This window comes from Lipophrys pholis (assembly GCF_963383615.2).
Source record: "Lipophrys pholis genome assembly, chromosome: 1".
Taxonomy (NCBI): Eukaryota; Metazoa; Chordata; class Actinopteri; order Blenniiformes; family Blenniidae; genus Lipophrys; species Lipophrys pholis.
In genome coordinates this window covers 51,024,847-51,042,003 of record NC_137635.1, presented here as the reverse complement: position 1 = coordinate 51,042,003, position 17,157 = coordinate 51,024,847, and the positions used below count along the sequence as shown (strand labels likewise).

General features: G+C 42.6%; 1 protein-coding gene across 1 annotated transcript in view; it reads left to right on the top strand.

The window, feature by feature from the left end:
* LOC308114672 (receptor-type tyrosine-protein phosphatase N2-like) overlaps positions 1-17,157 on the top strand; it is a gene marked incomplete at its 3' end in the record, with an annotated part of 199,882 nt that overhangs the window by 11,041 nt on the left and 171,684 nt on the right. The window contains exon 3 of the mRNA XM_080471745.1: positions 13,001-13,114. Coding sequence (XP_080327871.1) covers positions 13,001-13,114 — 114 coding nt within the window. The remainder of the gene's footprint in view (positions 1-13,000; positions 13,115-17,157) is intronic.

Genomic DNA, 17,157 nt, shown 5'->3' with positions numbered 1-17,157 from the left:
GATAGGAAGAAATCAAGTGCACAACTGTCACAACAGTCACAGGCTGTAGAGAAAGACTTTTAAATTGAAAGTATCAAAGTAGCACAGGAGAAGCTCTGTTTTTTTTATTTAAATCTCAACAATCAGTTGTTAACATTATTTTGTTTGGTAGGAAAGTTTTGAGATTGAAGTTATGTGAGGAGGTTTAAAAATCTCTGTTTAGGCATAAGATAATTGAGCATCTCCTTTTTAAGTTCTTGCTGTGCTCGGCGTTTTTTGGTCCCCACCTCCGTGGTAAAGCCCGCACTGGTGACGTTTTGTGTCTCCGACCGTCACCTCTCTCTGTCCTACCGCCACTCCTCTTTTTTTTCTTCAAAGACAGACTGGGTGCAACGATGAATGCAAATGCGCGTGTTATTTAAGCGGCGTCGGCTGCCTGACGGGTAAATTAGAGCTGCGTCGCTCCGAAACTTAACAGAAACACTCGTGCTGCGTTTTAAAATCGAGCTGAAAAGAGCCACGCTGTCAGCGAGCCGTCTGCCTGTGATCCAGATGAAGTTAGGGGAGTGTGCACCCTGAGGAAAAGAAGAATATAAAGTAGTTTAAGTCTCCCAGTGTGAGAGGAAAGTTGAAGAAGTAAATCCACTTCTCCCCATGTACCGCTGACTGTCGTCACAGAGATTTCACCGAATTCACCCTGCGTCCAGCTTTTCACCCGTTAGTTTCCAACACCATCGTTTTTTCAAAAAAAAATTTGGTATTATTTCTCCTCAATGAGTTTGTATACAAACACATGAAGCCGGTTTTAAAAAAAAAAAAGTGAATGTAAAGCTGCTCTGAGCCGGGCTGTGTGTGGAAGGTGTGGCAGCTGGACCTCCTGGCGGAGTGGTGGTGGTGGTGGTGGTGGTGTTGGCGGTGGGGGGGGGGCTCCGGTGGCTGCACCTCCACCCATTGTTCACGTCCGCCGTGTGTCTGACCTGCTTCAATAGCCGCTGTCAAGCTGCCCCTCGCGGACAATGCCAGTCTGTTGTGGAGCTGATTGGCAGCTCCGGTTCTATCGAGCCGGACAGCCACTCCAGTCCCGAGCTGGCTGAATGCTGCTGGCAGGCAAATACAGTGAGTAAGCTTTCCATTGTTTAGCTGAGGATATTCTTTCTTTCTTTCCTTTTTTTTTTTTTTTTTTTTTTTTTTTACATGTTTCAGCAACAAAGGGAAAATCTGTCAATTGTAGTAACATCTCCATACACTCAGGTTTTAGCTCGCCACTGAAAGCCATTTTAAGGCTTTTTAGAGGAACCGAGATGAACGCCACTCCATGAAAATGTTATGTGAAAAGATGCATTGCGGCACGGTGGTGAAGTGGTTATGGCGTTGTTTTCTCCAAATGAGAACGTTCCAGTCTTTGGTCCTTTCTGTGCAGAGTTTGTATCCAGCTGTCTGCAGGTTATTCCTCCCGCCTTATGATTCCCAGACTTTAATCAAATTAGAGATTCGCAGGAGTAAATCCATTGAGTGGTGAATTTAAACTCTAACCTGCATGGTGTGAATCAGGAATGTCAAGACACGTTTTAGCTCAGGGGCTACATACAGCGCAATTTCCTCTCGAGTGTGTTGGACTGGTAAAATAGTGACATTATTACCAAAAATGACTACAGTCTCAACATAAATCTGATTTTAATGATATGTTATGGTGAAAACTGTTGAGAGCTCCTAAAAACATTTTCTATCTTTCATGGCAGCATCGTCGATATCTCAGCTCGGGCATCAGTGTTGTGTCTGCGACTCTTGAGAAATGTATTTTTTAAAAAAAACATTGTTTTCTTGGCAAACTCTAAAATTTGCTTGGTGTTTTTCTTGGATTGGAGCCTCTTGCAGGCTGGTTTTGGCCCCTGGGCCTCATGTTTGACACCCCTGCTCTACATCTTCGTCATCTTGTTCGACTTTGTATTCGTCTTTTCTGTTCAGCAAGGTAAAATATGGCCATTAAAGAACCAGTAATGCTAAAATGAAGATAAAGAAAGTTAAAGCTGCATGACCGTGGGCTCTCTATCACCTTCTGCAAATCCACACAATCACAAATATTTAGACTTATTCAAAATAATCGTGAAATCAAGGACCACAAGTTAAAAGGTCATCAAGCTCTGAAGCAGAAAGATGCCCGACTTGCTGTTATCTGGTGACACCCGGGAGGGTAATCAGGGTTTGTTTGCTGACAACAGCCACCTGCTGCTCCATGAAGGTGAAGAGTGAGATGAAACGGGCAGCAACACAGGAGAAGTGATGATGTCCTGGGTGAAAAATATCTTTGTGAGCATGCAGCTGAAAGTTCAGGTACTCGTCTTCCATCTCGAACCCCCCCCCCCCAAGGTGTTGATTAGGTCCCTTGGCTTTACTGTCAGAGCTGTAATGGCGCTCATCTACAAGAAGCTTGCTCAGCGTGAAAACACTGATTACCAGCAGAGAATATGGCCCACAGTCACGCTTTAATTGGCATTCGTTAAACTTAGCTGGAGGAGAGCGGATTTGTGAAGCGCGTGCTGAGCGCCGCCGCGGATAAATACAGTTGTTTTCATGGTGTTCACACACAGTATTAAACATTACGGTCCTCTCAATTTTTCATTCAGTGAAATAACCAGGGGGGAGATTGTTCCTGGGGACTGGATTCATTTATTTATGTAAGCAAGGACTTTTTTTTTGTTTTGTTTTGTTTTGTTTTGGGTCAATAAACACAGACATTTGTGAAATCGAAGGTGTTCATGTACAAGAACGTAAGTTAACAAGAAGGGTATTGGCAATCGTGATGATCTGATTAAATGCGATCGATGGATCTTGTTCAGGTTTAAATGTTGAATGGACTTCATTATATAGCACTTTTCAACTGCGTGAGCACTCCCAAAGCGCTTCACATCATTAATCACACACACACACACACACACACACACACACACACACACACACACACACACACACACACACACACACACACACACACACACACACACACACACACACACACACACACACACACAATCACAATCATGGCTGCTGCCATGCAAGGCGCCGCCATTGGGAGCAGTTTGGGGTTCAGTGTCTTGCTCAAACGGAAAACGTGCGTCGCATTTCAGGCGTTCATTTACACGACAACGGTGCTCGGAGCCAGTGAAAACGCAACTTTTTGAAAATAACTCCCAGGGTGGAACTTTTCGAAAATGCTCCGACTCCATCTCTGTGTAGACGGAAGAAACGATGCAACAGCTCACATGCACCACGGCCATAGTAAATATTTTTTTCTGCAGAAGATAGACAATAACAACGTTTGCCCCCAGAATGTCATGACTCCCAGTCCCATATTCTCCTGGGACTTGCTAGTTTTATAGTTGAGACTCACCTTGAATAGCAATCGAACTTCATTGTCTGTCCATAGGAGTGTCTGTTGTTCATGTATATAGTGTTTTGTTCTCTGCGCGCATGTGTGGTTTCTTTCCAAAAACAACCAACAGTGCCAACTCGTGGCCAACTACATACTTTTCTGCCATTTCCATGTAAACACATATCGTCTTCAAAAACATTGCTGTGTACACACAAACATTTTCTGAAACCAAAACGCTGCGTTTTCAGTTGAAACACGGTCATGTAAAGCGGCCCTTCGTTAACTAATCTTTGATGTGACCAGTTATGGTCAATAATGATGCAAACTCCTTGAAATTATTTCGTTTGCTTTCAAGTTGCCAACAATAAATTAGAGACATTTCTGGGGACATTCCTCCTTTTATTTAATGCTTGAATGCGACAGTTTCTTTTAGGACGTTATCACACGGGATGGACGATGCCAGTCCCCGACACAAAAGCCAGCGTGACTGAAAACGGCGGCTCTCTTTCTCCCCCTCTGCCCTGCTTCTCCTTGATTAGCTGCGAGGGACAAAGTGCACTCGATGGATATCGCCATGGAAACAGGAGGAATGAGGGCCCTGCCGGCCCATTACCCACCTGCGCCCTGTTGCACGCCGTCTCCTCAACATGCACAGTGCCAGTCGACATATCGCGGCGCCCCATGCTCAGGGCAATCTGGGCTGAAAGCACCACCACGGAGTCTAAATTTGGCCTTCCCTTGCCATGCTGAGCGTCGCTGCCAACATATGACGCCGAGCATGTGGACTTTTTTGAAATGTGTGTATATTAAAGGGAACGCTGGTGAAAAGCATCACAGTTATTCTGGTTTCACCGACGGGAGCTGCGGTCAGGAAGCTGGAGGATGCCGAAGCGTATTTGTTTAAAGATTTCATGCCCCCCCCCCCCCCCCCCCGCGGCCGCCGCCAACGCTGTCATATCCACCGCACGCCTGTCTGATTCCACTAATTGCCCGGTGTGGGTGCTATTATTGATCAAACGTGTGGAGTTTGACAGCTCTTTCAGGGAATATCCTGAAAATACACCCCCACTGCTCCGCGATGGGGCAGCTTTCGAAACCGCATTGAACAAGCGAGGGACACGTGGAAACGTTTTGAAGAAGGGAATCCATCTTACAGAAGAGACCAGAACAAACAAGTCGGCGTGCAACACGTCGGCTGTAACCATCCCATTTTGGATGCTATCTGTTGGTAGTTGCAACTTTTTCCACCAATGTTCAGTTGATCAATACAGTTTGTCAACTGTAAGGCGACCGCGTACGAGTCGCTTCGCTCAGATCTTTTCTAATCTAAACGTTTGAATTTGCTTTGTTTTTTTATCATCAGACTGTAGGAGTCGGTTCATACATCCATAGATCAATCCATCTTCCGTTCCACTTTATCCAGCTCAGGATCGCAGACAGAGGGAAACGGAGAGAAATTGGACAGTGGGGTACCTGGAGAGATTTAACCTCCTCACCCCATGGGCCTTTCTCTGTCCTTCCTGTCCTGAAATGACCCACCGAACATGAATAGCATGCAGCGTCATGACTACAAGGGCAATTTATGTTCCTGGGTTTTAACAGGAAGTAAAACCCTGTGGGATTGCCTCAAAAGTTTCACTATCAACATATTTCTTACCATTATTAAATTCATCTAGAGCACGAGAGAAAGGGGAACATTATTTGGATTAAACAAAACCTTTAAATCATCAGTGGGTCAACGGCCAAAGTGGAGTTTCTTCTTCTTTAAAGTCCTAGAAAGACCAGATTCCTTCGCTTTGCGGTAACGGAGACTTTTAACGTGTGTGTTAATGTTTTCATTTTAGCTGGTTGTTCAAAATAGTTAAGTAAAGGATCCACTGCGATAGTAAAACATGACAAAACGTTTTGTTGTTTTTATCGGCGTTCCCTTCATTGTTTTGCACGCTGATTGATTTTTTAACGACATTAATTTGTAATAGGAGGAAGCCAATTGTCGCGATACGTTTTATTTAATTCACCTGCATAAATTATTTATGTTCAAGACACATTTCTCAAACAATTAAATCAATAGACACATCCAGCCTTAACAAATATCTATCCCATTGTTGCCGTACTCGGTAGTGACTTGCGATTTACTTTTTATGTACTTGTACGTGATATTACAGAATAAAACAAAAACACGCGAAAGTGCCAGAAATACTACTGAATTAATGTATTTATATTTCATTCCCTCCACTTGCGGGTATTTCGTAAAGCTTTTGCCACTTGATCTGTTAGTTATATAGTCATAAATGCTGTGTTGTGATAATACATTACTGGATTAACACAAGCCACGGGGAGACAGAGAAGTGAAGGATCTCCTCCACCGGCAGTCACACTGGATAAGTCTTTTCCAAGTGATGCCAGATAACATTGATCCCGTGGAGGGGAGTCCATGAAGGATGGACTTGTGGCCGTCCCCGGAGGCTGCGGATCCATTATGTGTTGTCTTAATCCAGTTCATTAGGCAGGACTGCTTTCAGTCAGCATGTCCTGAAGAGCAACGCAAGGAAGATTCCAGCTTAACCCTCAGGCACGGGTATTTACATATTTGTCCTAATTTCTCCTCTTCATCCGATTGCCTTTGGTCTGGGAGTGAATTGAGATCGCTTCAGAACCGCTGGAGGAAGTTGTAGGTACAGATATGTCTGGGCTCCCCTGCTCTCCGGACTGCCAAAAGAAAGACGGATGAAGAGTCTATGTTTAGAATTTAAATCCAACCCCCCCCCCCAAAAAAATTTAAATTAGTGGGAGGAAGTACAACTTTATTTTGTCGGTTCACTGCCTGAGAGATTTTAGAGGTTGGTAAGTGAAGCTGATGCCAGAGGGATGAAGTACATGTTGAAGAACACACACTCATGTATCTAAAGCAAACTGTAGGATCGTAGATGTAGAAATTCTCAGCATTGATTTTCTTCTCATCGTCCACTTTGAGGACTATTTTTAGGCCGCATTGAGATGGAGTAGCTGGACCGGCACTGCTGACCAACATCTGGCCAGCACTCCTGATCCATCTCTTCCATCTTAACATGGCCGATTGTGCCTCTGAGAGCCGCCCTGTGAATCCTCCTTATGCTCTAATCTGCTCTATAAATCACAAGAGGACAGGTCCGGCTCTGAATTTCAGCCTTCTGGAAGTGAACTGGGATAAATCGCCCAGACTTAGATATGCATGAGTATAATTATGAGGGATAATTCAAGATGTTCGTTCCGGTAAAATGAAGAGAAATGGCGTTGCGGGACATCGGAGACAGAAGAAGTGGCGAAAAGCTTTCGGCAAACTGGTTGGCAGCTTGTTTCTTTTTTTTTTTCTTTTTTCGATTTTTAGCTATTAAATATTATTTGCATTGCAGCATTTGAACATATTTGAAAAGAAAAATTTAATCTGGAAGGACTGGCGGGAGAAATCAAACTCGGACTAAATGCTGAGATTGTGTCTCCTAAATGAGAAGTCGTCATGAGTCAACTCTTTCTCTTAAAGTAGAGAAAAGCCAAGTAAAGAGTTGTGATTCAAACCTTAATAATCCCCACATTTGCAAGTCTATTTTGTTGTTCTGCTGCTCGGGAGAAAATATTTCTTGTGCTTTTTGACAAACATGTTGAATTACAAGACTCTAAACCTCAACATAAACAAGAAACCTTGACGAAAGTCATGTATGGTGATACAGTAATCCGCCCCTGGGGGTTTATGAGGGGTGTCTCCTTTAAATCAGGACCCAATCTGATCTCAATTGGACCAGACTAAGAAAACAACAGAATTATCAACTATAAATTCTGATAAATCCAAAGCTTTCCATTACATTTAGTACAAATAAAATACAAGTATATCCACAATGCAGTTTTGTTTTCTATTCCCTCTCAGAAAACAGTCTGACTGCAGCCTTTATCTTGAATGTTCTCACAAATGCACATTGCAACGATGCTCCTTTAAAGGTATTTTGCGAGCATTAACTGCACATCACTGCTGCATCAATGATCGATCACCGATGAGTGATTGTCTATTGTTGCTGTCTGCAGTTTGGATTTTGTTTACTTTCTCTGGGAAATTATTTCTCCTAACCAATTCTGGTACTAGTACCACAGTCTGATTTCCTCAGTTATGACCTCCATCTGTCCATATTCTATATTACTCGGTCCAGCTTTGGACTGCAGAGAGCTGGAGCTAATTGCAGCTGAGAGTGGGCGATTGTACAAGCTTGGACAGGGTCACGAGTGTTCCAACTTCCAAATAGCTTTCATTGTTACTTTCATTGACAATAGATATATATATTTTATAATTATCTTTCTACTTTGATGAGTCCTCCCACTGGGAGAATAAGACCCTCTTGTCATATGATTAACTCTTTACCTGACCGGATGGGAATGGACTCCTACTATTTAACATATTCTGACTGCGTTCATTAAAGTAAATGACCCTGATTTAATGGAAATACTAAAGTACAGCACACTTTTTAAAAAAAAAAAATATTTTTATTGTGGGTCTGCACAGGTACACAGATAGAAGTATCCTAAATGGAAGCTGATGAGGACAGACACAAAGGGGATCTGGATGGATTAAACACCTCCAGTCAATCAGATAAACACACTGCCTCAAGCAGCTCTTTATAATGAACTAAGAAACTAACACACACGCACGCACGCACGCACGCACGCACGCACGCACACGCACGCACACACAAGTACTGGTGTTAGTGGCTGCAGACCCATCAGACTGATGTACTGACTGTGTCTTTAGGGAAAATCGAAACTATTTGACTTTGACTTGAACTCTTTCTGAGTTTTCTAAGCAGCATCTAGTGGCCGTTAAAAGAGCTGCAGTTAAAAAAATTAAATAAAAATCTCACAAATTCAGCTTCATGCTTTGGTGGTAAAATCACAAGTCGTCTCGTAGACGAACATCCACATGTAGGACTCGTGAAATCTGGGCCAAAGGATATTAATGTAGGCCGTGATACTGTCGCTCTGAAGTGTATTAATAGTGACTTGTAATTTTGAGGGCGTGTGGAAGATGGTTTATTATCGCGATGAGAAAGAAAACTGAGTTTGATTCTTTGCAGTAACCAGCGACACTCGTTCCAGTTGAGGAAACCAACCCTCCACCTACATCTCTTATCATATCGCTTGAAGACTGTCAACACCGTTGTCCTTTCCTTTCCTCTCCCTTTCGGTCGTTCCCATTTTTCCTGGACCCACATTTTGTCTCTCTCCGCCGCCTCATCCCTGCCCGACAGGATATGCATCACGGGAGTAGTCACACCAGCGCAGACCAGCCGCTGGTCGCCCTGAGCTGCCTGCTAAATGGAGCCTGCAGTGTGATTGAGACGAGCACTCTGACGCAGCGAGTATTTATAGAAGAAAAGCCCGAAATACCGCGTAGGAGTGTCGTTACGCAACGTGCTCGAATGCAAACCCCGCCAAACAAAAAGCGCACACGTATATACAGTATATGTCTTTTTTTTTTTCAGAGGCTGACGAGATTCACTGCGTGGAGAACTGTTAATAAAAAGGGTAAAGTTAATTGAGATAATCACGGCAAGACTAATTTCACTAATACTGCTTTGCATTTTGTGTCCCCACGTGCCCTCCAGAGCAGAACTCCTGTGAAAATATCCACGACGAGGACTGTCGCCTCAGCATATCTGGTGTGTCGCACATGAACGTGCTTCCTTTCAGGCAGCATGTTGTTAAAGTCAGAGGAAGAGTTTTCTCAATTTAAAGTCTGTTTTCGTTGCCATGTTGGGAGAGACACAATCATTGCATACGGACATTTGCTTTCATTGAGTTGACTCATAAATAGTCCTCCAATACCTGGATTGCAAAACAAATTGGTTTCGGTAACTGGTAACCCATTAAACAGTGTTTAATTCTAAATAAATCCACATCAGAAGGAAGTGTAGTGGTTCCTGGTTTAACCTTGGCCTTTTTGGATTTAGCATGTTTCTAATGTGGCCATATTTTTTTTTTTTTCCTTTAGATTTTCAGATTTCTGCACAATTCAAAGACATTAATTAGTAAATTCCCTGGAGGTGTGAGTTTGTATGTGATGAACTGGTGATACCCACCAGAGTTTACCCTCTTAAGATGGATGAATGGATGAAGTAATCGATCAGCGTTGTGCTCTTCCACCACCAGACAGACATTAGAACCTTAGAAACAGTTAAAGTCTTAAATCAACAAGTCAGTGATCCTGATATAACAAACGTGATGCAACCATAAAATAAGAACAACCCTATTAACTTTTTTTTAATTTACCCACTTCATCTCAATCTGGAAACAGGAGAATATCCCAGTCCAAACATTGGGCGAAGAGCATATTTCACCTTGGCCCAATCACGTCCGGTCGCAAGTGGAATACTCACTGAAACACCGGTTCTGCAGTAGTAAACAGTTCTGCTCACGGGCAAGTAAGTAGTCTTTGGTTCATACAGTCGACACTGGGTGGACCAATATGACGAGGAACGAGGGTGTTTCCATGTGAGTGGCGATCGTTGTTTTAAAAACAGTTGCTGTATGCAGATGTCCTCTCCTGTTTATGAGATTATAAAAAAATCTCTTCGACCTCCATCATTTGGTTCAAAGTTTCACGGGATATGAATCTGGCTGCTTCGGATGCCACTTTACTTCTGGGGAAAAGCATTGTCTTGTAAATAAAAGCCTTTTTAAGCCCAAATGCTTTAAATCTTCTCTGGCGATGCACATGGGAAGCTGCTCAGTAAACCCGAGGCGTGAAGAGGAAGCTGGATTATCGCAGCGTGTCGTCAGTATCTTAGCTTTACCTCGTAGTGCTGAGCGGATATTTATGACTCGGGCGCACAAAGCAAAACAAACCAGAGACACCGATGTCTCCTTGTGTGTGACGCAGCATGTTTTGAGTCTCACGCCGACTTCTCAGCCTCACACATCGATCAAAGTGCTCAGGAGTTTCATTTTCCCCCGGACTGCTGCCGGGGATCAATACGTGCCGCCACTACCACTAAGACAATGCCAGGCATCGACCGGCCGTCTGAGGATGTAGACAGATGTGATGCAAAGTCTATTTTTAGCAGGGTGTTCCCTCTAGATTGAAAGGTTGCGAACAAGGCTGGACGCACGTTCCCCTAAAGAGCAGGTTTCATTGTGGCTGCGTGAACATGACTGCACAACTTTACCCTTCAGACTACTGAAAAGGCTAAAAATAGCTAAAACAGCTGAATGGCTGAAAAGACCAAATTCAATAAAAGTTATAAAAAGTTTTGTACTTCTTCCCACTCCTTTATGTGCGGTGTCTTGTTATGTATTGGCTCTATGTTTATTTTACATTTTTTAAATTTTTTCTTTTTTTGTATGTACAAATAGTTACATATTTGTTCGAAATAAAAAAAGAAAAAAAAATACATATAAATGTCTAAAACAATTGTTATTGCTAAAGTGTGAATGTAGCTGAAAGAGTCCCAACTGCTAAAATGGCTAAAGCTTATAAAAGGTGAAAATGAAATGAACTCAAAGGGATAAAAGAGCTAAATGGCTTCATGGTCGAGAATATATATATATATATATATATATATATATATATATATATATATATATATATATATATATAAAAATCCCTTTAACTTTCATTTAGTCATTTTTGTCATTTTTGGTCATGGCAAAAATGGCACACGAGTTTAAAAAAAAACAACATATCGCACATATTTCATGTCTCATACCATGAAAATGTTACTGACGGATAAAAGTAACCTTGAAAATGTGTAAACATGTGTTGAGAGATTTCATCTATAACATTATGTGTTTTATTTTTTTGCAAAAAATAACCTGGCTTTTTGGGCATATTTTTTCTACATGAAATTTAATATGCCGTGAGGGGGCAAAAAAAAAAAAGAAAGGTTTCATGTTATTATGCAACATGAGAAGAAAAATTGCCGTCCATTTTCACGTCTTCTCAGAATCCAACAATCTTTTTTTATTGCCTTAGCATCGTTAGCTTCACAGCTACAGGAAGAAATCCTGAAATATGGTCACTTTCCCACTAAAGGGTTAAGTAACCTTAAGTGAACCTGACATTTCCCAACTTTTGCCTCTGGAACCCGACATAAAGACGACTTTTATGCACACTTCAATAGGTTTCTTCGCACTACATTATGTCTTTGAACGGCGGCGTCCACTTTCATCAGCATGTCTGAGGGTTTTTTTCTCGGATAAATGTCACCAGGTGCTTCAGAGCGCCGCTGCGAAAGTATTCCACTTTATATCTGTCCTTTGACGCTTTCTCAACCCACGGCTCCGTTTCTGAGGCGGCCTCCCGCCAGCTTCTCCCACGGCTCACACTCGCGCTTACCCACTGTGCGTCTTTAGAGGAGGAAGTATGACTGAGTGAAACGATGTCACTTATGTTTTACAGTCCAAAGAGTTGAATCAGACGCCGCCAGAACTCGACGAGGCTTCAAACGTTGTTTGGTCTTGTCTCACGTCCTACCCAGGACCGTTTTGAGGTATTATAATTGTGTGGGTATACCATATGTGTGGTAGGACGTACGATGTGAGGTAGCTAAGCGTTACCGGCTGTATCATCGTTATCTCTGCTCGGGCTTTCGGCGTTGTGTCGTGTCCGCTAAAATTAGTTTTAAATAAAATCACTCTTTTCTTGTCGGTCAATTTCTGGCCCACGGGCCTTATGTTTGACACACCTGGATTCAAATTCTAACATTTGGAGAATACTTTGCAGAGATTTTAAATATCGCATGCCAGAGTGTGTGTTCACGAAAACAGAATTTACTTTGAAAGGGACGATCGACAAAGAATAAAAACGCGCTAACAGAAATATTCAATTTTAAGATCTGCTGTCTATTGGCTCTCTAGCTCCGACTAGTGGCAGAAGGCTGTATAACGGTTCAGCTGATTCATTCATTAAAGATTGAGCAGACCTTTTGTTTCTTTAGTCGTCTCGTTGCACGCATCGCTACCGTAAATTAAGGAATTACTTTGTTGACAACAAACTCAGTTAAGTATGTATATAAAATATTTAGATGGAAATATAGCGATGAAGCGGAAAAGCAAGTTCCTATATTGGAGGGTCTACGATTTGTGTCCGAAAAAAATCTATTCATGCCACTTTGGATTTTTCAGGAGCCACAAAACCCGTTTAACCTTTAAAATGAAACAACAATCATCTCTGTCCTGAATCATGGTTAAGTATTGTTTTTTCAAGTAATGCCTGTGTACATATGTTTTACTATATGTCCATATCATTTTAGTGGTTTTTTCATACATCATATTCACCATTTAACACGTTTCACATATTTTATTAATGTGTTGGTTTCCACCTCCGTTTAACTTGATATTGTCTGTTTTGTCTGTGTGTATGAATGTGGAGGTGTTATGAGACACTTTGATTTCATTTTATTATGTGAAAGACCTCGAAGCACCACCTTCATCAGTCCTCCATCGGCTATTTTTATGTTACTACGCGTCCATAAAAGAAACTAAATAAGACACTACTTTATCCTCTTCTTTCGTCCACTTCGGCTGATTGCGGTGTACATTTTCTGACTGACCTTTTAATTTAGGGTTGTGTGAGTGGGACTCAAAGTGTGTGTGTTTTTTTTTTTTTTTTTTTTTTAAATCTGCACACAGATGGGATGTTTGGGAGGTGTCACTCCGTTCCGGTGAAGGAGGTTTACACCTATGACGTGTCTCCGTCTGTGGTGCAACGCTTCAGGAAGCTGCTGGAGAAACTGTCCAACAGAGGTACACACACACACACACACACACACACACACACACACACACACACACGAAAATATGCCTTAAATAGGCACAGTGTGTTAATGACAGTGTGGGAGCCAAGTCAAGTTTACGCATGTTGACGTTAATATAAGCACAGTGTGTATTTTTTTTGAAAGTTCATGTTTATTGAATAAATAAGTTTATAGAAAATGGTTAGATCATAGAACATCAGTTAGGATTTGTGTTTATTTGGAAAGGTTTGAGATGTAAAACAGTATTTTGGTATTTGGAAGCTATATGTCTGAATGTGGAAAAGGTTTCTGTCACTTTAACAAAGAGAAAGAATTGCATGCTGGGATATGCTTTGGAAGTGAATTCGGTCAGTTGTGGAACAATGAAGGACTGAGCCACACGGTTTTCTAACTTCTTTTCTTTGTTGATCAGGGAAACTTAACTTTAAATCATCCTGTAAAAAGACTTAACAGGCTGTGGATTAAAAACTTTGTTTTATTAAATTTTTTTTTACACCTGTGGAAGTTTTTTTCCTTTTCAAGTAAACATGCACGAGTAGTCCAAGAGCAATGTAATCCTCAACACACCACAGAAAGGAAAAGAAATCAGGACTTCTACTTTTTTTTCAAACACAAATATCGACTTAAAAATCAAGAATGTGATTACTTTTGTCACGTCTGACAAAACAATTAAAACTACCAAAAAAATAAGGTGTATGGAAGCAACATGACTAATTAAGAGCAATTATTAGACCGCATGGGTTTTCGCCACGACAATTTTTTGTAAGTTGTTATATTTGATGACGACAACATCCATTGTGGTAAATTCTACCATGTCTCAGGAAGAAGTTTTCTATCTTTGTTTTACTTGCAGAAGTGTTTGTCGGCACACTACGTAGTGTGAAATGTTCACAAATCCACTTTTGTTCATGCCAAAGGCACAATGTTTCCTACAAATGTTTAACCTCGACTTCAATTTTGTTGATTAAATTCAGTCACGGTAACTTATTACGGCTTTATAAGCTGTGATGAGCAGACTTGCTTTGCTCAAACGTTCCTATAAAAGCCTGCAGTCTTGAATTTTGGATTCTGGTTTACAGTTTTCACTGCCCCCTTCAAGAGACATGTCACCAGCCTTGTCATGACGAGTGCTTCGTCTTCCTGCTCAGTTGCAGATGTTTGTCCTTTGCATTAGGGACATGATCAATAACAGGCTCGTCCTGGCTGAGGCGGCCTGTTCCTCACAGAGAAAATAAAGTCAGACATTTCAAGACAAAACAAATGGCGCCCGGTCGACCAGGACCTGGTGACGATTCCCTGTGGCCTCAACTGCCTCAATGCACAGATATCAGCGGATGGGGCGCCTACAACAAGTGTGTGTTGGGACACGACGACGAGTCCTGGGCTTTATATTGGAACAGGAGATACGAATTCAGGCACAATAATGTCAAGGGTCCAATTTCCGGCAAGTCATCCTTCAAAGTAGGCGTGTTCCTGGGTCACAGGGCGGGAGTCAGGTCCTACTACGACGTGAGCGAGAATTTGTTCATTACCATTATGTAAAGTCGACAGTTTGACGCTGTCTCTATATTTATGTAATCATGGAATAACTTTGGCTTCACATAGTAACTAAGAAATTATGAATTAAACTGAAGGAGAATACAATTACAACCATGATTGAGAAAGGGCTGTGTGTTATGCATCCTCAATGAATGACTATAAAAGCTATTAATTAGAAAATTGTATTTTCTGGTCTTCCAACCACTTTTCAGACATGTTAAACTAGATATGTGTTATGTGTATTTCTATGTATGTATATCTATGTGTACATAAATATATTTATGTCTAGACAGGTGTGTGTGTGTGTGTGTGTGTGTGTGTGTGTGTGTGTGTGTGTGTGTGATACAAATAGAAAAATAACAATAACCTGCCAAAAAAGTGAAATATTTAAAAAGTAAATGAATAAATGTGATCAGTCACTGGTTTCCGTTTGGAAAAAAGCTGCTGTGAGCCACAGACACCACTAGAGGGAGCCACAGGCTTGAGTAAAATCCCAGTGGACCACTGTGACCATTTCATCCACTTTCATCACGCCAACTTCAGTTCAGCCTTTCATGCCTGCAGCCACTCTGGAGAAAAGACAGAACAGTGTCAAAAAAAGTACACAACTCGTTTTGTGAGGTTTTTTTTGTTGTTGTTGTTGTTGTACCTTGTCTTTCTTCCTCTTGATTCACTGCACTTCCTCTCATCCCTCCACAGGAGAGGGGAGAAACCCCCCCCCCCCCCCCCCCCCGCCCCCAAAAAATAAACTTGCTCCTTTGGTTTAATTCGCCGAATCGGCGCTCAGCAGGAGAGCTGGAGAAATATTCCGATTTCACGGAGAGGCGACAAGTTTGGAGGCATTTGTCAGCCGCTCTGAAGTGAAATGAATTATGCAAATGAGGTGTTTTGCCCCGGCTGTCTGCAGAAGCCATTAGGGAGGACAAAACTCTAAAGACGCTGAGGCATCTGCATTTCAGGCCCTGCCAGTCCGCTGAAAAGATAACACAGTTTGTTCTGTCCGTTTCCACACTGCAGCGGTCCAGTGGAACAAACACTGGGGCATTTCAGGGCTTCTCCATGAGAGAGTCAGTGACACTGTGGGGGGGGCTTCAGTGAGGTGTCCTCAGGTTCCATATGCTTCCCCGTCATGCCGAAGTGGTGGCTTGAGAGGTAAGGCAAATGAGTCGTGAGGGTTTGCAGGTTCGAATCCCAACAGGTTGTCTTATAGGCTTCATTTACAACGTTTTCAAGTGGAAACGCAAAACTTTAATTTTCTTCTGGGGGTCCGTTTACGCCACAATTTTTTTTTTTGTTTTTATCTCTGTTACTGACAGCGACATTACTCTGTTATTTTACGAGCGTTATTAAACACTGCAGGCAGTACTATTAGATTGGCAGTAAGCTGCAAATTATACACTCAGTTGTGGTGTTTATTCATTCACCCCTACTTTCATCTGCAGGGTCGAATTAGTCCCTCCTGCAGTGTGCGGTTGTGGCTCAGTTGTTAAAGCGGTTCGATCCCTCATCTCGTCCTCGCCACGTGTGGAGATGCCCTTGGGCAAGACACTGTGCGAGCACCTCGCATGGCAGCCCAGTGGCATGCGGGTGTGAGATGGTGTGTGTGTGAGTCGGTGAGCGTCGCTGAAATGTGTTGTGCCACGTACACTGGTGCTTTCCTTTGTGAAAGTCTCCTGCCCTTTTGCACAGCAAACTAAAGGCCGTGCAGATGTAAAGCCTTTTGAAAAAGCCACCTCGCCAGGGTCACAGCGCCACTTCCACCTCTCTGCGCCACCCTTGAGGGACTTCAACAGCAGCAGACTGTTGATTTTATGTTATCAGACGTTGGCTTGACTCCCTGTTTGCTGCGACACCTGCAGAGCGTCCTTGACGTCAGTCCGGCGTCGTCACGTCGAGGTTTTAAAGGAGAGAGGCGAGCGCAAGACAAGAAATTGATTAAAAGTGTCAAGAACGCCCTCATCGCGTCGAGTCAAGATCACTGTCTGTAGTAAGTGTTGTAGTCAAGATCACCCGAGTCAAGACCAAGATCCTAACGTCCTATGGCCAAGACAAGACCAAGGGGCTGAGAGTCCTACAACACCAGTCTGCAAGATTGTCAATACAAAACTGGACGGACTGTTTAGTTTTCATCACCTTCTTCTTCGTCCACCTCCGCTGGTTTCCAGTCAAATCTCACATTACCTATTAAAAAAAAACCTGTTTCCTCACCTCCTGGTTCCTCCTATAGCTCCGGCTGTTCGGTGCATCTGTGCAACTCCTCCAAACTCACAAGTGAAAATCTTCCACACCGAGGCCAACTCTCCATCTTCATCCCCTTTGGGGCTTCCAGCATGGTGCCCGCCTCCCTCACAAACTCTCTGCAGCGCTCCATTGTCCCTGCACACACTCAAAACTCTTGTCCTCTCCTGTGCCTGTTGTGTTATGTCAACTTCCTCACTATCTTGTCAAGGGTGAGAAGGTGTGTTTCCGAGAGAGCGAATTGCCAAATATCCC